General features: G+C 38.9%; 2 protein-coding genes across 3 annotated transcripts in view; both read right to left on the reverse strand.

Moving 5' to 3' along the window:
• luc7l3 (LUC7-like 3 pre-mRNA splicing factor) overlaps nucleotides 1-12286 on the reverse strand; it is a 26241-nt gene extending 13955 nt beyond the window's left edge. For both annotated transcript variants that reach the window (XR_010908336.1, XM_067457172.1), the window contains exons 1-10: nucleotides 12069-12286; nucleotides 10382-10448; nucleotides 10261-10300; nucleotides 9311-9455; nucleotides 7303-7377; nucleotides 7124-7228; nucleotides 6878-7039; nucleotides 4024-4364; nucleotides 3564-3739; nucleotides 931-1127 (exon numbers count right to left, since the gene is read on the reverse strand). Coding sequence is in view for 1 of the 2 variants with exons in the window: in XM_067457172.1 (XP_067313273.1) it covers nucleotides 964-1127; nucleotides 3564-3739; nucleotides 4024-4364; nucleotides 6878-7039; nucleotides 7124-7228; nucleotides 7303-7377; nucleotides 9311-9455; nucleotides 10261-10300; nucleotides 10382-10448; nucleotides 12069-12167 (1374 nt within the window). In the remaining variant the exon portion in view is untranslated. The remainder of the gene's footprint in view (nucleotides 1-930; nucleotides 1128-3563; nucleotides 3740-4023; nucleotides 4365-6877; nucleotides 7040-7123; nucleotides 7229-7302; nucleotides 7378-9310; nucleotides 9456-10260; nucleotides 10301-10381; nucleotides 10449-12068) is intronic.
• Nucleotides 12287-12644: 358 nt separating this feature from the next.
• The window catches only part of LOC137092756 (NACHT, LRR and PYD domains-containing protein 3-like), a 29778-nt gene continuing 20593 nt past the window's right edge, over nucleotides 12645-21829 (reverse strand). The window contains exons 8-10 of the mRNA XM_067457190.1: nucleotides 21502-21663; nucleotides 16469-16515; nucleotides 12645-16345 (exon numbers count right to left, since the gene is read on the reverse strand). Coding sequence (XP_067313291.1) covers nucleotides 15789-16345; nucleotides 16469-16515; nucleotides 21502-21663 — 766 coding nt within the window. The 3' untranslated portion in view covers nucleotides 12645-15788. The remainder of the gene's footprint in view (nucleotides 16346-16468; nucleotides 16516-21501; nucleotides 21664-21829) is intronic.

Consider the following 21829-nt stretch of genomic DNA (forward strand, 5'->3'; position numbering starts at 1 on the left):
TCTGTAAAATTGACACATTACATCCACCCATTTTAGGTGTAGAATAAGCCATTGGCACTTGAAACCAACAGAAAGCAAAACTGAGGACAATTAAAACTGGGAGAAAAGAGATAGGGTAAATAAACATCAAGCTCTGAGACACGTTCACAGGCAACAGCATTCAAATGGATGTGGGTAGTGAAAGGAGTACCTTGGGTGAGTACCTGCACAGATTGACAGTATCCTTGATTTTTAAATGGGCTTTTCATGGGGGTCGCTCACAACACCAACGCTGTGTGAGGTGTGGAAGTCAGCTGCAATAATTCATTAACCCTACACTTCCATCATCCCAAAGCTATCGGATCTCAACTTTAAGAACAGACGGTATTAAAAGTGCAACATATCCATGTAACTCCAACAAATAATGAATAGAGATATCATTGCAGTTCAATGAACTTTCTGGAGCTCTTATGAACACCTTATAGACATCAGATGGTAAAATGCTGTGTGTTTATGCATGTGCTGAACATACATATGAGCACACAATCATTTTAAATGTGCAAACAAGTTATCCACTAGTGTAATCTTACTGCGAGCATAAACAGGTTGAGGTAGTAAAAGGCAGAGTTAGGAAAAACTAAAAAAATAAAAGAGAAATAAATAAATAAATAAAACACGTAAATTTGGAAGATAACTTGTCTAAAGAGACAGATGTATGACCGATACAAAACGAGGTACCTCCAAGCATGTTTTTCAGGGCTACACTGGCCTTTCCCTCTGGGTTTGTTTCTTTCTACTTTCTTCCGTTTCATCATCCTAGTCCCCATCTTCAGTGCATACTTACGATGCACTATTAAAAAACAGGAAGAAAAATCACAGACAGAACTGAAAGAAAAAGGGGGGAAGGGGAGAGGGGGGAGAGACCCGGGCCGGGGAGGACGGTGCACTTACCTGGGGCTGATCTGAGGTCCTATCAGATCAGTTTTAATTGGACTGTGTGTCACCTTCAGAATGTAGCTCTTGGGCGGTGCCGTTCACTTCCGCTTTGGGAGGCTCGGCCTCCATGGGCTCGGGCTTGGAGAGCTCATTTGACTTCTCAACCGAGCCCTTTCTGCTGCTCCTTTTCTCATCCGAGGAGTCCTTGTGATCTGTGAGAGGAGGCACGGCCGCGTTCAGTAAACGTGCATGGGCGATATTTAGTAAAGACTGCTTTAGATTTGGAGAGTTTAAAAGAATCATTGCATTAGATGATTACAAGTTTCATTTGTCATTTTAAAAGGATCGTTCACCCAAAAATGAACATTCGGATATCATTTACTCACCCTCAAGGTGTCCCACACCTGTAAGTATATCTTGCTTGTAACCACGCAGATCTCGACAGCCATAGGCCATAGTACTTTTATACCATAGTACCCATAGTCATAGTACTTTTATTTCCCCCCACAATGGTAGTCTTAGGCTGCCGAGATCTGCGTGGTTACAAACATTCTTCCAAATATCTTACTTTGTGTTCAGCTGAACAAAGTAATTCTTACAGGTTTGAGATAACTTGAGGGTGAGTAAATGACCAGTTTCATTTTTGGGTGAACTATCACTTTAAAGGTTTAGCTCATTCAAAAAATTAAAAACAAAAATGTTCCCAACCTGCCGTTTTTCTAATGCAGTATGTCGTTCTTTTTTGGACCACAACTTGCTTTTTTTTCTGGGTGAATCGGAGTGAACTGCAGTGCTAAGTGTCTTTCGAACACGTAGTTGTTCACAGAAGGCCAAAAGGCCACGGTCAGGATTATAGTTAAATACATAAGGATTGCATTTTTTTCACCAAACCCTATTAAGTACCCACAAGACACTTGGGAATATACAACATGTGTCAAATCAAACCATTCTGTGATACTTTGGTTTTTGAAGAACAATTAGTTTTTTTTGAAGAACTTGATGGTCAAGATTTACTGCTATTAAATGGATGAGTGAGAGCGGGACATTTCTGGCGTACTACGGCATACTGCATTAGAACAAAAACAAGGCGAGATTTAAGTGAACTATCCCTTAGTAAAAGAAATATCCATTTGCATGGCTTAAGCCAGGTTATCCTGCAAGAAAACTTGAGTCCTTCTGCTCTGTCAATGTTCCCCAACTCGAAAGATTGTTTTTCCCGCATGACAATGCTCCATGCCCACACAGCCATGCCAATAAAGATGTGGATGGAGGACCTGTCATGGCCAGCCCAATCTCCAGACCTGAACCGAACTACAAAACCTCTGAAACGTGATCAAGAGGAAGATGGATGGTCAAACAATGTCGAGCTGCTTAATTAGTTGTTTTTTTTTTTACAGGTTGACCTGACATCCAAAAGCAATGTGACCGATTGGTAGGGAGTATGCCAAGAAGCATGAAAGTTGTTATTGGAAATCAGGGTTATTCAACCAAATATTGACTTCTGAACTCTTCCTAAGTTAAAACATTAGTATGATGATGCTTAAAAATTAACATAAACGTTTTCTTTGCATTAGTACTGTTTTTTGTTTTTTAAATGTATAAACGTTTTCTTTGCATTTTGCCGTCAGCCCATCAGTCGCATTTTTTAAACTCCATTGTTGATTGGAATAGCAAACGACTTACTGCACACACCGCAACAGACTTTAAGGTTGAAATTAAATGCGGTGTGAACTCAACCAATCAGCATGTTTATCTCCTACTCCTAAGTCCCACCCCAAAAAGTTTCTGAACTTTGAAAAAGTACTACCTCACGAGGAGGGTCGTTTTGAGCTGGATATATTTACCTGGAACATTTACACCCTGGAAACACACAGAGTACCACCCCAAAGCCCCTAGATCCTGGGGAAAGTTCCTGCAGTGGAGAAACGGCTAATTTTTTCCAGAGCTGTGTGTTAAGTGTAGGGATGGGACGAAAAAATAAATAAAATCAATTCGCGGCATCTCCGGCCACGAGATGTTATAGATACTATGGCACCAAGTATCGATATATTTTTAATACCTAGGCCTACCCGCAGCTGGGTTCTTCAGTCACTTCTGTGTTTATCTAAGCGGAGGGTTCCAGACTGTAGACGAATATATACTCTTGTATGTCAATATTAAACTGCAAAATACTATTTAAATATTACTCCTGCCTGCTGCTGCATGTTCAGCGTCTGTGTGGCTGACGGGTGCTGATGATCGTGCGCTATCTTTTTAGCCTCTGCCGTGTCACTATATGAGGACATGAACGCATAAACCGTCACTTCATGAGGCTTTATTGTTTCACTTGAGAAAACTGTCATATCATGAACACAGACACTCAAAGGTCTTCATGGCAGCCCGTCAAAATAAAAGTTCAGTTTAACGTGAAGAAATAAACAGAAATATATTAGGCTACTGTTATACAGTAGATTCAACTTCATTTCTATGTAATAATATATGTATCTACTAATAATAGTAACAACAATTATGCCTAGATGGTTGCTTTTACTTGATCATATATATAACAAGTTACATGCGTAAAAAACAAGTTAAAACCCAAACCACCCCTGATCAAAAACTAAGCAACAAAAAAAGTCTTCTGGAACAAAATTGTGCAAATGCCAGACCTTTGTCTTTAGAGGATTTGTCCTTGTCTCTGTCTCCTCTGTCCTTTTCTCTGTCTCTGCTGCGGTGCCGGTGGCTCTTGCGCTCAGAGCTGCGGGACCTCCTCCTCTCCCTGCTCCGAGAGCGGCGCTTCCTGTCCGAGCGTTCCCGGCTGCGCCTCCTCTCTCGGTCACGGCTCCTGTGAATCAATCAGCACAACTTTAATCTCAACGGGCACAACAGGACAACCTTACATGTAGTAAAGTACGTTTACCCTAGGCTGTGTTACTGTTAGTAAAACCTAAATAATTTCCATTAACCGAACTAAAGTTAAAATATAATTAATTTTAAGAAGATTAAAATAATTGAAAACTAGAAGTATTGCCTTGGAAACAAATTAAAATAAGTTTTAAAATTTGTCAAACTAATTTTACTAAAAAAGTAACAGCTCAGGTGTATACAGTAGCAGTGAGAGTGACGCACCTGCTGCGCTTCCTGTCGCGTTCCTTACTCCTGGACCTCCTCCGGTCTCTTGAGCGGCTCCTGCGGCGGTCTGACGCACGGCTGGAGTGTCTACTGTTGGAGTGACTCCTCCTGCTGCGCCTGTCCCGTTCCCGCTCCCGCTCCCTGTCCCGCTCCCTCTCCCGCTCGCGTTCCCTCTCCTTCTCGCGCTCTCTCTCCCTCTCCTTCTCTCGTTCCTTCTCCCTCTCCTCCTCCTCTTTGCGCTTTTTCTCGCGTTCCTCCCTTTCACGTTCCCGGTCCTCCTTTTCCTTCTTTCCTCGATCCTCCTTCTCCGGGTCCTCTGAGCGCCGACGCAGCTTTTCCTGCGAGATCAAACAGAAAACCATGGTGTAAAGTAACACAGCCAACTTTTGATTGGCAACAATCAGCCGGTCCAAAAACATGCCATCATCACATTGTTAATTTAGTTTTTCAGATGTTTTCTTAAAATTCTGCGTTTTATGATTTAACTGTACACTATGTAACTTGTTTTACTTTGATTTGACTGATTTGGATGTTAGGGTTTGTAAGGAGGGGGCGAAACAGCACCACCGTAAAGGATAGAATCAAAAATCATTTTATCTCGATCGTGTTTTCATAATCAGGGTTTCGGCAGGTTTTATGAAGGCCGTATTAAGAACTTAAGACAAACGAAAGAAAATTGAAGGAAAAATTAAGAGAACATTAACACGTCAGTTTGTTCTCTACATGTAAATGTCTAAGCAAAAAAATGTGTTGTATTAACAACACTACAAGGTTTTTTCCAACAGTTGTCATTACTTTAATTTTTAGAACAAAAAAAAAATAGCTTAAAAGTTTGAGATAAGAAATCTTGTAAAAGTGACTATGATTCAAAAAATACAAATATCTGCCAATGGGTTCATTAAAATCCATTTAATTCAAATGTAAGTTATTGTCATACCCAATAACAAATATTTGTTCTTGATTTAAGAATAAAGTCAATTTTGTTCCAATTTTTCAGGAAACAAAACTTAATTTCGTCAATTTTGCATGTCAAGCAAATGTATCTTGATTTAAAGATGTTAAGAATTTGTACTGGAAAACAAAAATCCAGAGGAAGAACATGATTTTTTGCAGTTTGTGCAATTTAATTTTGCAATTAAATTTAAAGCATTATGAAATCTGAAAATTTTTCTGTTTCTAATGGTTAAATAAAATTTCACTCATCTACGGACCACAAGTTAAGATATTTTAAATGCATTGTGAAAGCTTTCTGTCCCTCCATTGACAAGTCTAAGCAACTACTACTTTGACGCTTTAAAGCAGCACTAGGTAACTTTTCAACCTTCATAATATATTTTTTAAGACTCTTGTGATGATAAATCGACTTACAATAGGTTGAATGGCACGTCTGCCATAGCCTGATGGGGTCTGTATCGTTTTTAATCGTACTTTTAAACTTCGGGTTTCGGGTAGTAACCCGAGAACAAAAAGAACTACAAAATTCGACTGCTTTGCGGCATATACGTCACTTCCACCAACACACACACTTCCTTAAATTCGGACGTGCAAGCCCAACTTTGTTCGTCGGATAATATAGTCATGTCCGAAGCAGCAGAGACAAATAAGAAGAAAAGGTTTTGTTGGTGGAAAGCAATAAGAGGAAACGAAAAAGTGATGGGATTAAAGGCAGGACGAGGATCAACATGTGACCAGCGTTTGCTCGTCGGCGTGAGCTGAAGGAGGCGTGCCCGACCGATGCTGTCCTGCTTGTTACGGTGATTACCTACCACTCAAACATTGAACTGAAGTATCATATAGATTCTGTAAAACGCTAACCAATAGACTACTATAATGACGCTGGCTTGTAAACGTGAGCATCGTGATTATTTGGCGTTTGAAAAAAATAAAACCCATGAAATTATATTCATATGACATGCTGAAACATGCCACTGACTGTAACGTTACCTGGGATGAAGACATTTCACACGCGCCGCCAGAAGAACACCTGCATATGAACTCTTGCAGTGTTCAGGTTAACTGTTAGTGCTGCACCAACCCACGGCGCCATTTTATGAAGTTATTTGGCCCGCTCCGCACCACTGTATATATTTTTACAACCCGCCCCGCACCCGCGACCATTAAATAGACATACGGGGTCCGCGGGTTATGAGACGACCCGCGCATCACTAGTTCAGGGCTATCAGGGTTGTCATGTCAACAAATGCACGCGCGATGGCATCCCCTGTTGTAGGATGACCGCTTACGACAGTAGTTGAGGAAATTATTTTTTCCAAACTGTAGGGGGACCCCGAGAGCAAAAGTTACCAAGTGCTGCTTTAAAATGTTCATAAACAGATCCTAACACCATTCTATACGAATCAAGCGGTTTATTCAAAATTTTCTTAAGATACTCGATCGCTTTATATAATGAATCAAAGTCATGAGGGGTTAAGAACAACATTAGAGTAATTGATGACAATTTTTAGGGGAACTATCCCTTTAAGTGTACTGGCCTACTTTTGATTTATTCATCTAAAATTCAACAAATTCTGTGACATTTTGCATTATACAGTAAATTACATTTTTGTGACTGGATTCTGCTATTCAGTCCACATTTCCTGTACCACAGAAACCATAGGGGCCAAATCTTGAACTTAAGTCTTCCTGCTCCAATTTAAGACTTTTTTTAAAGCCTTAAATTGAGACTAAAACCCTGATAATTGTTGAAAGCCAAAAATGGCAACTGAAAATAAAATATGGTTAATCTCACAGCCCTAGCCCTAATATTTTGTGGAAGGCAAAAATACCTTTGTCAAGTACAAGATTGGTCAAAATCACCATCCGGACCTCACAAGTTTGACCATCAACTAACCTTCAGTTCCTCCACCGTGGATTTGATTTTGGCGTATCCCATATGCTGCTTGCCCATTAGATGATCGTCCACTCTGGACTGAGCGTCGCCGACTATTAGGAAAGCGCCACACACTTCACACACCTCCATCTGCTTCTCTTGAGCCGCAAAGCTCTCAATCGTCTGACAAATGAGAAAACACGTCAGTGCCAAAACACACTCGAGTGAAAGCTTGTGATACGTGAGCATGTTCTTGCTGTAACTCACTGAAGGGTTGGCGCTGAGCTGCTCCCGCTCCTCCTTCAGCTGCTCCACAAGCTTCATCATGCCCTGCGCCTCCTCCACGCGGCCCTCCGAGCCCAACTCCTCAATCTGAACACACACAAACAGTTACATCTTCTTCAACACATGCTTAATTCTTAATGGATGGCATTCAGGAGCAGTACCTGAACAACAAGCTCTTCAATCTTCTCCGTGAGGACCTGTGCTTTCTCCTCGTTCTTCCCAGTCGGACCCGGTGTCTAGAAATTAGAGCTCAAAGTGAGTCGGGTTTGAAGCACAGTGTACAAACAAAGTGGTCTTTAAGAGTGTTTTTACTTTTTAAAAGTATTATAAAAGCTGCATATAAATGTAACCATGTGTGCCATGATAACTTGAGCCCTATCCTTTTCATTTTTTCCTATCCAAATCCTTTTTTTTCAATTAAAATTTAGTAATGAAAAAGCAAGCACAATTAATCAATTTAACATCAATCAGGGTCCCCACTAGTGTTCATTTCATTAAAGATAAATGTTTGTTGACAATATTTTCATGTCTAGACGAGACGACAAACGTCATTAAACATTAACTGAGACTATATCAAAAATGCAATATAGTTGACGAAAAAATACGAGACTAACATGTAGTAAATTAAAAAAAAAAAAAAAAGCAGAGACACTCCAAAAATTAATGATAGAGGTGGGTGGAGCATGAGGTGAGTCACAGTTTGAGGAGCTAATGGAGTTACAAGGCAGGGGTGGTAAGTAATCAAGTAAAAATACTTTGATACTTTACTTAAGTATTTTTTTCGGGGATCTGTACTTTACTTGAGTATATTTTATTTGCATCTACTTTTACTCTTACTCCACTACAATATTAAAGGCAAAGTTTACTTCTTACTCCAATACATTTCCCCATGCCCGCTCCAAGTATTAAGTATTTATTACACTTGATTTCCAAACCGGTCTGGTCATTCATGGATGATCCAGTCGGGTAGCCTGACTTGACAAGGCTGACAAGTCAGGTTTGCCACACTAACGTTAGCTCATGTGTTTCCCCAACTTTTTTATTTTGCGGCACACAATTTACTATGAAAACATCGGTAACATTTTACAATTCAGGTGCACTATTATAATTCATGCCTAACTAATGCACAGATAATCATGAGTTAATGTATCACTAATGAAGAACTAAACCATTTATTAATGATAACTGCATCAGCAACTAATGAACATTCTCTATGATTAATAGATTAAGTAATATATGAATTGCTATTAATTAAATATGACATCATTAATTCCCTAATAACATATTACATTAATAATGTAAATTCATGTAGGCTATTCAAAGCCATGCATTCCGACCCTCAGTTGTCTGTTTAATTAACCATTAATCATAGCAATTGGCAAAATTATAGTATGACTTTACTTGTTGAGGCACATGACTATTAACTAACTGTTACGTAATATGTCATTATGGTTATGGCTTTTGAATTAATTTTGAATTAGTTAATAGTATCTCCTCATCTGTTTTATGGAGCTAATGTTATGGAACATGTCTATTTTAAGTTTAACCCCTATACTGCCTTAAGGTGCTTCATTGTCTCATATTAATTGCAAATCTAACAAATTTTTAATTGCAGTATCTAATCTTATCATTTGTTCAATTAAAGCATTGCATATCAGTCCCAAAAGATTTTATCTGCTTAATTATTGATATTTACAATTAATTTGAATATTTAGTTTTTACTTTCGGTACTTGAGTACGTTTTAAATCTGATACTTTTGTACTTTTACTCAAGTGATGTTTGAATGGAGGACTTTCTACTTTTACTGGAGTATTTTTTTATTTAGGTATATATACTTTCACTTGAGTATAACTTTTGAGTACTTTTACCACCTCTGTTACAAGGTTTAGTCACAAGCTCTTTAACTCTTAATTTGGTTAAATACTATAACCTGCAGACAGATAGTAATGATTTATGAAAAAAACAGCATCAATATGTAGTAACAAAACTACCGACTTCATATTTAAATTGCAGGTTTTTGTGCTTTTGCACCAGCATATTTATGCCTGGATTCTCAGATTCTGTCTGCATTTTTCGCATCGTTAAAATGAAATCACAGGGCTCTAATAAAGCACCAGGCAATAAATGAGATCTATGTGCAAGACAGAGACTGCTGTGAAAGGTGGTACCCCAGAGTTCTGCTGGGCTTGTGACAGGGCTAGACGCGCGTGACCCCTCCGAATCCTGCGCTCCACCTCGGCCAGGAGACTCTGCAGGTATCGCAGGAAGTCCCGCTCATATCCCTCCTTCATGAAGCGCGAGCTCTTCTCATACCTGAGACATCAGAGTCAGGCTTCAGCAAACAACACGCTTTCCAAACAAGATTAAAGATGCTAAACTATACATGGCTCAAGAATTACCTCAGGAAACATGTCTAGATTACATTTATCATCCTTTGCTCATTCATTTAACGGGTGAAATAAGAAAATGTTATTATGTTTGAAGGGATAGTTCACCAAAAAATGTAAATTTTGTCATTCGTTTCTCTCATGTCGCTCCAGAAGATGATCATGTCTTACGGGTTTGAACACAAATGAGGATATTTCTGATGAAATACGATAGCTCTGACCCCTCCATAGACAGCAATTAATGAACAAGGTCCAGAAAAGTTCAGAAATTTCTTCATTTGTGTGCAGAAGATGAACGGTCTTATGGGGTTTGGAATGGCATGAGGGTGAGAAATGTATGACAGAAATTTCACTTTTAGGTGAACTAACAAATTCGTTTTAAAACCATAAAGATTATGATTAGTTTTTGCTCTAAAACATGACAATTTTAAGTACCATTCTTGTACCAAACTGCAAAAAATATATAAAATGCATCTTAATATCTGCTGAATTTCAATCAATGACAAGCATTTTTACCCACATTAGTAATTTTTGTCAGTAATGTGAAACACCATTGAGAATAATGGCATAAAAGTAATGAAATATATTTTTCTTATTTAGTAACGGTAATTGGTGAGGGTCCTAAAAAGTCTTTGCATTCTTTACAATTATTTTTCCTCCCACATGATTTGGTGTGAAATGGGATCTGGACATTGTGATTTTCATGACATTCACACAGAGTATTCACTTACGTTTTCCTCAAGTTTTCGTCGTGGATTTTTTCACAAGGACCTGGAAAAAAATAAAACTGTTCATTACAACGTGGATGGCAGGAATGAAGGTAGGTGAACGCATTGAAGAAGCAGTCCTTACCCAAGTCCGAGCGCGTGTTTGTGAAGAGTTCAGCAGGGCAAAAGCCACACAGGTAGTATTTGCAGACCTGCAGAAAGGAGAAAACGCTCACGTTAAGCCCTCATAGGTTATTCAAGGTCTCTCTTTTGTAAATTAATTTGGTGGTGTCACAAAATAATAATAATAAAAAAATAACATTATCAAGAAGATGAGGCCATGAGCTCTGCTGTGGGCGCTGAGACCACCTAAAATATCTTATTTTATAGAGACCGAGTTAATCACAACCATATTGAAGCGCTCTCACTGAGGAAATTCTCAAACTCTTACAAGAACTGATTGTATCTACTCGGTTTGAGTGAGCATAATTCCTGCCTAAATACTCTTGACTGTTACTACAGTAAATATGTGGTAGTAATCAAATGGTATGAGCAACTACTCGTCTGTGAAATATTGGCCTGAATATGCACTTGGTAGTGACCTTCAGATTTTAAGATCTTGAAATAGTAATGAAATAAAGGCCATGCAAGTGCACTTGAAGGGTTTCTAAACACACTTAAGTACGCTTTAACAAAATACGTAATATGGGAATTTAAGTTTAGTATATTTTAAAGCATTGTTTAGAAAATGTTTGTTTTAAAGTGGACTAATCTTTGTGTGTTGACTAACAAAGCACTTGATTATAATTTTAACAAATTTTCTGCAATATTATATTTAAAAGCAATATATTTTACATACACTAGACCACAAAAACGTCTTTACAGATATGAATCAATTTACAAATACATGACACACTTAATTTTAAATAATTGCATTTAATATACATCTAAACTAATACATTTATTCAAATAACATGCAAAGTGGTTTATATTAATTTGCATTAAGCTTGCACTTAAGTATATACACATCATATTAAGTACAGTTTTAAAAGTATGCTAAGCTGTGCTTTTCAAAAGGACTGTCATCACCAAAGTTAAAACATCTAAAATAATCCAGTTTTATATGTTTTTACAGTAGCAACCATAAAAACTGCTCCACATTTTGTGTGTATAGTTGTTCAATTCCTGGTTCTGGAATGAATCGAGTCGATTCAAGGAATCGATTCTTCAATTATGATCGATTCTTATTTTTTTAACACAAGATTGAAGATATTTGTTTAAAAAAAATCCTCTGAATATTTGTTTGAAACGAAGATACATTTCAATAACTATTTTAAACTGGTTCATTGAAACGAACTGTGCGAAAGAACATTTTGCGGACATTAAATGGACTTACAATCTGGAATCGACTCTCAGCTGCCAACGCTTTGGAATCAAGGATTCGATTCTTTTAGGAAGCCCTACATGTGAATTAAAATTGAATCAAATCGCGAGATTTATGTCAATATTGAGCCCTGCAAGAAGTTACACGACATATTTTAATATGTATCAGTTGTTTGCACGTTAATAATAGTGATTAGCCTTGGCAAACAGTTCTGATAAACGGATGTAGATGAAGTCGGGATGCTGCGCGCGCATGTGTCCAACAACGAGGCACAGTCTATGAGCACGAGCCTCGCGCGCTGCTAACGGATCCAAACTAGTAAGCAAGACTCGTTTGGCTCAGTTTATGTATAAACTAACACACATACACGCGTTCGTGAAGTCGTTTAGTAACCTACAGAGTTTTGTGTGCGTGATAAATTACTGTATTTAGCCGTTATCTCACTTACAGTCTCATCGTCCCAGCGCACATTACAGCGCTTCTCATCCGGAGCCAGGTTCCGGTCCCGGCCCATTAACTCATCGAGTAGCTGGGCTGCGGAAAGCATCGTGCCTCGCCTTTATTTCTGATCCACTAGAAGATAGTCGTATTATTCATTTACAGAATAACGTCCGCCGCGTCCCCTGCTCTCTGATTTCAACAACAAAATGGCAGATCAGCAGCAGTATCGGATGTTACCCATAATTCACCGCGAGGAACAGCCGTTAGGGCGCCATCTAGCGTACGGGATGACAAGCCGAGAAAAAAAAAAAGCCAGGAAGATTTTTTTGTTGATAGCCATAGTATACACTACAGTTCAAAGGTTGGGGTCAAGAAAACTTGTATTAAGAATGGATGCATTAAATTGATCAAAAGTGACAGAAAAAAATGTCATACTGAAGACTGGAGTAATGATGCTGAAAATACAGGAATAAGTCACAGGAATGATTTATCACAGGAATAAATTACATTTATAGTAGGCTATATTCACATAGAAATTTTATTATACATTTTAATATTTTAAAATATTACATGTGTACAGGATGACAAGTCGTAAAAAAAACAGAACAGAAAAAAAAACAACTACAAAGTGATGCATGAATTTAATTATAAAAATAATAAGCACACAGATTTCTATAGTGAATTCATATTTTTATAGTCAGAGAATGCATTACAGTTTAAACATCTGGGTTCATGACAAGTGTATGATTCAAAAATTGCATGTTTAACTTTAAAAGAAAAATAAACATTTATTCATAATTGATGCATTAAACTGATCAAAAGTGAAACAGCAAACACATTTACGTTGCGTATACGAAAATATGAAGCAGCACGACATAATAAATGTTTCTTGATCATCAAGATCATGTGACACTGAAGACTGGAGGAATGATGATGAACATTCAGCTTTGATCACAGGAATACATTAAATTTACAGTATATTGTTAGGGGTTAACAGTTTATGACCCAAAGTGAAAAATGACCGTCTCTAGATGTGTCACTTGTTAACAATTTCACACCGGAATTAGGCCCGTAATGACCTTTCAGATCTGGAGCAGGCGCCAGCTTGCCCAAAACAAGTCCACCCATCTCTTAGGAGGATGTCCATTGTACACCATTCTCAACACTGAGCTGAAACACAGAATAGTGCGCAAATAGATACACAGTCTCTTCAAGATCTAACCCAAACTCAGCGAGAGGAACAGCCAATAATACAGACAATATTCATCTTGACTCTTTAGTGTTTCAGTAAAAGGAAATATAAAATGAATAAAATATAACAAATTAAATGAAAGACAAATTTGTGATTTTTACTTTTGTCCACCCAAGGACACTTAGTAAGGTAGTGATTGGTACTCACGTCACCACTGACGTTGTGAATTTTGGATCACACGTCACTTAAGGTGTGGTTATGAGTACATCAGATGAACCTTGGCTGTATGAGAACACTCCGCACAGGAGGCTGCCCAGTCATTTATAATGAATGTAAAGGGGGGAGAGTTGGTCAGCTGATTTATCTGAAAGATTGGTGAGATTTCTAACTTGTAGAGCCTTTTCTGTCTTATCAGCACAAGGAAGACACAATTGTAATAAAATAGATTTTATTAACAAAAGATAAACAGAACAATTAACACAACTACTAAATGAATACAATGAATGATAAAGGAATAAAGTGCGTAAAATGCATAAAATACATGTGAGTAAGTTAAGTGTGGCTATAGAAGAGTTACGTTATCTTATGGAAAGATAAACTGTTGTTTCTCTGAAACTAAGGTGAAGAACCTTATTATGCATCAAATAAATAAACGAAAGATTGTTTGTTATTAACTAGCATCAGTTATATTACTTCTAATGTAAATTACAAAAACATATACTGATAATATACAACAATGCCAAGGTCACTAGAAAGAGGTTTGGTTAAGTGATATTTACGTTCCACGTGGTTGAGTAAGCAGTCCGATGGTGATGAATTCTTCCACTGGTTTTGCTGGGAGACAATGCAGTGAAGAGAGGAGCTGGAATCTGTTTCAACAGCCTTGAACACGAAGATTTGTGGGATGCTGATCTCCTGCGGCACCAAAGGGTCCTAAAATATGGAACACGCAGATGAGGCCCTGACGTAGGTGCAGAAGGTCCTTAACCTGGAACACGCAGATGAAGGAACCTTGAAGTGAAGGTTTGCTGTCCAGAGCTTAACCTTGTTGCAAATGTCTCTGTGTCTTCTGCCTCTTTGGACCAGACACTCAGTTGGTCAATCTGCTCTGGTCTCTTTAGCATGGAGTCTTGGGACGTGTTGTAGTCATCTCGCTGGACTAAAACTCTGAACGTGTTGGTTAATGTCTCTTTCCTCACCGGCTGGAGGCTCAGAACGTTGTCGTATCTGTTGCTGCCTCACAAGCTGTAGATTCAGATCCTCGGATCTTGTGTTGTCTCTCTGATTAAACCAGAGGCTCAGAACCTGGTTGCTCTGTCACAGTCTAATCCTAGGCGGACAGACTCAGAACTTGGTGAACTGTTTGTCTCTCGCATGGAGACGCAGTGTGGCTCTCTGATGTGATTTAAAGTGTCTTTAAAGTTTATCAATGCATTTCTCACTTTCCAAACCACCATCAGAATACCCTTGGCAATATACTAAACAAATAGACAACCAAACATGATGGAAAAAAATTGAACTGTCATGCGTTCATTCATTTCTTCATTAACAGCTGAATTTGTCCAAGATGTTGCATTACAAATAGCTGTCACTGAGAATACTTATTTCTCTGAATAAGTATGAAATGGATGCATGTAGTTTACACCAGTCTTAAGGTTTCCAATAGTTGTGAATGGATTTGGATGGATCAGTTTTGGTCTTTCTTTGTTTCACCCACTACTGCTGAGGTCCTGAGGAATGTTTATGGCCATCACAAACCAGGACTTAAGGAATAAGTCTCTAGGTGGGTAAAGGGCAGAAACTGCATGTGGACCAATGAGAAGTCCTGTCCTTCCTGGGCTTGGTACTAGAGGTCTTCTTGCCCTCAAAGAGGTGTCTGGCTGTTGTCCAGGCATCTTTATCTGATGGCGTTGGACATTTCGTTTGTGCTAGTCCAACAAGATCTAATCAAAATTTAGCAAACCTTTGTCCACTGTTACGGGCAAAGAGGGGCCCGGCCATAAACTGGGCCCTGGAATGTGCTGTCCACTACATCCATATTTCATATCTGGAAGCTGGGCTAAGTAAACAAACATTGTTTCTGCACTCCTGGCATGTTAGGGGTGTGTTATAACCTCTAAAATCCAAACACACGATGCCTTTTTGCTATCAAGTGTTTAGTGACACATCACACATCTCTAGGACAGACCCTCAGTCCCTCCTCAGAGACCAAATATACACTTTAGAAAACAAGAAACATAAAGCATATATACATACTGGTATATTGAAGCGGCAGTGGATATCAGAATCACCCTTTCAATATTCACGTAGAAAACATTCATAAAGTGTTATAAAATTTCACAATATCAGTAGGAAAATCTAATTTCTTGTTTTTCACTTAAATTTTGTGGTGAAAATCTTTTGTGAGATTCACCCTATTCAGAATTTGCCTTGAATTTGGCTTGAATTGACTTATTTATGCATTATACATTAATTTTACATTTGACATATACAAGTTCAACAGTTACACTTTCACTTTGTCTGTGAGTGTGTGTATCAGTCAGTGTGTGTGTGCTTTTTAATGTGACACAGAGACAATGAAGAGTTTGAATAAAGTCTAAATCCAGCACAGAGGGGTTCAGTGAATGTGTGTGTGAATGTGTGTAAGTGTGTGAGTATGTGTGTGTCAGAGACGCTGTAGAAGGACACAGTGCCGGCCGACACATCCACAAACACTCCTACTCTCTTAGAGGAAACGGAACCAGCAGAGACGACAGTGAGCTTATTATTGTAACGGACAGTGAAACCGTGACCAGAGCTCAGACTCCAGGACTTCTCATTCTGTCCAAACTGACAGCCATCACTCCAGCTCCATCCTTTCCTCTCAATTCCTTTATAAGCCACTGATATATAAACATCTCCACTCCATTCAGCCTCCCAGTAACAGCGTCCAGTCAGACTCTCCCTACACAGAACCTGAGGACACTCATCAAATCTCTCTGGATGATCAGGATACGACTGATTCTCATCCACAAACGTCACCTTTCTGTTCTCCTCAGACAGAACGAGTCGAGTGTTTGCTGTGTTTGGATCCAGTGTGAGATCACAGGCGTCTGAACACAAGAACACACACACACGCACGCCACACCACAACATAAACATTTACAACAACAAACACTAAAAACACGTGTGTGTGTGTGTGTGTGTGTGTGTGTGTGTGTGTCAGGAGGACTTACATCTCTGCGGTGCTGCTGTCATCCTGATCTCTCCTCCGTGATCCACACTAGAACACAGATTTACATCATTTATTTAATCATTTATTCATGATTTTATTTGATTGACTTGATTGATTTATCATATATTCATCATTTTATTATTATTATTTTTATATATGACTTATTTATTTTATAGACATATCCATGCGTTTTGCATTGCGACAGACTTTAATGAGTCCTAGCTCTGAGTGAGGATTTCATAGAAACTTGTGGGTTTCCACATTTGAAGAGGCTGGCAGGCTCTGTAAGAACACACCACACAATGGGGTGTAAGTTTTACCCCTGGGGCTCAAGAGCTGCCCAAAGTTGCCCCATAGACTTACTATGATGAAATGAAATGCAATTAATTTAGCTTTTGCGTCTCCTTTACTCGTTCAGTCTGTCATAATGTAGAAAGGACCCAAAAGCGAATGCTGCTAATATAGTAATTTATTGAAACGGGAAAAGGGTAAATAAGGCTGACTGCCAGTTACCAGCCGTAAAGGCGGACGCAGATCAGGAGAGACAAACTAAAGAGTCCATATAAAGAGCTGGCGGGTAGCCTGGTAACGGGTACTGCTGGCCAGGGAGCGCACGCAGAACGCGTCGGAACGCACACCTCACTTGGCTGATATGGCGGTGCTGAAGAGCCGCAGAACCCAGGGGAAAATCCTCTTGAATCACACACACACGGCGAAACAGGACTAGGCGAGCATAAGAGGACAAGATGTTAGTTGCAGACATGAAAGAACAAACAATAACCCGACAAAGAGGGAAGAAGAGCATGATAATTAAATAGCAAGGTGATCAGGACAAAGGAGGGACAGGTGTGAGATGCACAGAGCGCCGCTAATTAATATAGCGAACAGCTGAGAGAAAGCGTACAGAGAAGAGTAAAGCCAGAGAAATCAAACCAAACTCCTGACACAGTCATGTGCAAATGCAAGTTTTTCTTGTTTACATCTGAGCGGAATACAGCGGTGCTGAGAATTGTATACGGTTGATGCGCCAGCCGAAGCACGAAAGCACGTTTGGTGGCACCAAAATAAGGCACCGAAATGAGGAACCAAAATCTGTGTTCTGTTTCGGTCCGGTACATACCGGTTGTATAGGTGCCGGTGCTATATTAGCACCGGGTTTCGGTACCCAAACCTAGTTCCGACATACGTCGAATGTGACCGACTGAAAGGGAACGTCTCGTTTACGTATGTAACCCTCGTTCCCTAAAGGAGGGAACAGAGACGTACGTCCCGTCGCCAGGTGCTGTGCTTTAGCTGAAGGTAGAGTCACTAGTCTCGGCTCCTCAGTTGAAAAGCAATGATGCGGTATTCCTCTTCCGTGTTTATACCCACGCTGCGGGGAGGTGTGTGGAATACTTAAACCGCATGCCAATGTCCATTTGTTCGTTTTTAATCACTCAAAGTAGATTGGTCTCTGAAAACAGATCCCAATTCATCGGTCAGTTCCGACGTACGTCTCCGTTCCCTCCTTCAGGGAAGGAGGATTACATAAGTAACAGAGATGTTTTGGTCTATACGGCTAATTTTGCCCTTCATAACAACTGTGAGGGGGGTGATTTTTTTTTTATATAACTCTGCATAATGAAGGGTATGGTTACTTTGAGTGACAGGTGGATAGCCATTTATCCGCTGTCTGTTAGTCATTGTGTCAACTAAGCTCTGCCCACATCCCGCCTCTTTACCCATTTTCTGTTATCCGGGCGTGACACGTGATAACGTGCTGGCAAGATGGCAATGGCTAGCTCGTCTCTACTTTATCGCCGTCCTATGGATGACGTCACAGACACTACGTCCATATTTTTTTACAGTCTATGAATCTTACCCGTAAAGCAGCAAAATAATAGCCTGGCTCTGCCCTCCTACGTACTTCCACTTAATTCTCATTTTCCTTCAGTACTATGTCTGGGACTGTTGTGTATTCTTAGGTTTTCTCTGAACAAATTTTTACCTGTCCAATCAGTGAACAGAGGGAGTGGCTGAGAACGATGACGTTGATGTCGTGCGCTAGTTTGAGTAGTAGTTCAGAAATGGCGGCGGAGAAAGATGCGAGCGAAACCATTGATTCCGTTGTGGCACCGCTGCCGAATATCCAGAAGTTAAAGCTGGATCAAGAACAATCTTTGCTGCGGCTTGTTGGTGTCCCTCCTCCCCAACGGGGAATTCGGGAAAAGTTTGATTTTCCAGCTCGCTCCGTTAGTGGTGTTGGAGTTGGCTGAAGCCCTATTCGGACGGTAACTGTTTCTCGTGGGGTCAAAAGGTATTGCCATCGTTTACAGGGGCTAGTCAGTTATTTTATTGACGTCTTTCTTCCACAAACCGCGCAAAAATCCCCAGCCGAATGAACTCCTGCTTTTGACCAACACCAAGGTCATGTGGTGATGTAATTGCTGTCCTAATCCACATTTGAGTTTTCAAGAATACATCTTCAAAAATTCACTGTATTTCTTTAAAATTCTGACAAGTATTTACAAGAGCAATATATTTCATCACCGCTCAAATTAATTAAAATAAAAGCACATAAACGTTTGAATTGGTCCGTTATTTATAGCAGCATTTATTATCATAGCAAGCATATGACATTTTATTTACAGCATACAATCATGTTACGGACCACGTGAGCAGCACCTTCCCAATCACAAAACTCTCCCCTCCAACGTGGCATGAATAAATCACAATCCGAATGCGAGTTTTAGGTTTTATTCTATGGTTTTATCACTGAGCGCTTGTCAATGGAGAGTGGCCAGACTCTCTGTACAAATGAAATGTATATATGAGAGTCTGGTAAGACCATGCTAGCAAAATAAGACCAATTAAGATAATTTTCTGCAACGCCTTCACTTTGTGAACTGCAGGGGAGAATATTTGTAATCTTGATTGGTGGCGAATGGTGCTTATTCCGAATGTATCGCTGAAGTTGCCTTCATGATGATTATAGAATGTGCGTCATTGAATAAGTGTTCATTATATTATTAATGTCACTTAATCACTGTTTGCTTGATCTACTTCGCTAAATGTTTTCTGTAATATGAGAAGTGTGGTTACCAGATTATGTGAGCTATTAAGTTAATACTGACATGCATGATCGTCCATTATAGCTTTCAGTTGTAATGAGGCAGTATTTCTAACGTGCTGTTACTGTTTAATGTACATTAATGCTGTTTTCTGTTACTGATTACATTTATTTGTTACTCATAGAACCACATTTGAGAGTCATACACATCTTAGATTTATATACATGTGCAGTTGTCCTCGTTGAGGATTCATCGTGCTTCAGGGAGATCTAAGACTGCAGCGTAACTACTAGCTTCACATATTCGGACATCTGAACGTTGTAAAGAACTGAAAAGACTACCACAGACTGTTGCCATTATTGCGTACACTGCCTAATCGCAAGACCAGCAAACAACTGTATCCTTGAAACCAAAATCTGTTTAAATAATTAATTGTTTATTATTTTGCACAGGCCTAAGCTCTTTAAATGTACATTTTATTTGCATTTGTGTGATATTTTGACAGTGAATATGTACACATTGTATTTGATTGCTATTCCAGTCATAAGAGTAAATTAGTAAAATTCAGTTCAACTGTCTTCTCTTTATTACTCCCCTGGCCATTGGACATCAAATGTGGTAATCGACCTTCTGAGACTGTTGGCATTGTAAAAGTAATTGGTGCAATACAGTTCCTTTCAAACATTGATTTCCTTAGTGGCTTCTTTATAGCTGAAGCCAACATGAGTCCACACTTCAGCTCTGTATACTGCGTGAGCTGAATAATGGACCCTTTTTATAGACTGTAATGACGCATTTTAATGGTCATCAATATCGTAAATCCTGCAATGTTTTTTTTTTTTTTTTTTTGTATTTTCATTGTATGTACATTTATAACACTAACAGTATGTATTATATTACTTCTGCATTAAATTACAAAAAACAGCTCATCACTGCTGTGAGGGTGTTTCTAAAAAATATGGATTTGTATTTGCATGTTTTTTTACTCTCATAGATCTCATATTATCATCTATTGCCATTGACATGCATTATAAGACTGGCAAACTGCAATTATTGAAGTTAAAAATCTTATTTTGTGTTCTACTGAAGAAACAGACACCTATATTTTGGATGCCCTGGGGGTAAGCAGATAAACATCAAATTTAAATTTTTTGGTGAACTATCCCTTTAAATACATTACCCTTAATACACATTTATATACTTACATACTGAAATTGTTGTTCTATGTGCTTTCTCATGACTCGTAAAATTGTTATGATAGTTTTTACTCCAGTGAGGGCCTATTTTCATGATCTCGCCTAGAGCCCCACAACCCCACGGGCACTGATTTAGTCAGTCGAAAACATTACATTTAATTCACACTTAAGTGTGTTCCTCTGAAGTATATGATTTGTGTAATAAGTACACTGTATAAAAGTATACTAATGTGCACTTTTTATCACAAGGGTTGGCAGTATCAAGTTCCTGTACATGCTCTGCAGCAGCATCAATAATCAACAGCAGCGGATCTATTCTTTATCATGTCTATTACCATGCTAAAAATATCCAGACAGTTGTCATGGTGGAAATAATGATCCAGGAAGTCTGCTTGATCAATTACCAAAGTAGCATGTCAAAAGGATTCAAGAAAATAAGATTTTCTCAAAGTTATAAAATGTGTTGCAAAAATGAGTACACCCTCCTGAAAGCTACTAAATATATATTTGTTATGTTATATTTCTTTTCTTTTTTTCAGCACAAAAACGGTACAAGAGAATTACAATAAATATATGGCCAGCGCCAGCTCTTTTGCCATTAATACGATTGTCAGGATTTATTAAAGACAAGCAGTGGAAAACTAGCTGTGTCTGTGTTCTTTAATTTTGAAGTATGCATTAAAGTCAATACTTGACTGTAGAGTCTTTTTGAGAACCAAAGCATTATCAAAGCACTCAGTCTTTCTCACATACACAGCAGCCATGATGAATGTTAAAGCTCAACATACTTGAGTTTGTCCAGATGTTTGAGTGTATCTGAGAGCAGCTTCAGTCCTGAATCTCCTGGGTGATTGTAGCTCAGGTCCAGCTCTCTCAAGTGTGATGGGTTTGAACTAAAAGCTGATGCCAGAGAAACACAACCTTCCTTTGTCACTATACAGCCAGATAATCTACAAAACAGTAAATTTTCATGTTAGTGTGCATTTTCTCAATCTCAATTTTTTAGAGATGTACAGTATAAATATAGCCAAAAAAATGGTTGCAATGGGGTGGGAAAACAGTGATTAAAGGGATAGTTCACCAAAAAATGAAAATTCTGTAATTAATTAATAATTA

This window comes from Pseudorasbora parva, chromosome 2 (genome assembly GCF_024679245.1).
Source record: "Pseudorasbora parva isolate DD20220531a chromosome 2, ASM2467924v1, whole genome shotgun sequence".
NCBI classification, from domain to species: domain Eukaryota; kingdom Metazoa; phylum Chordata; class Actinopteri; order Cypriniformes; family Gobionidae; genus Pseudorasbora; species Pseudorasbora parva.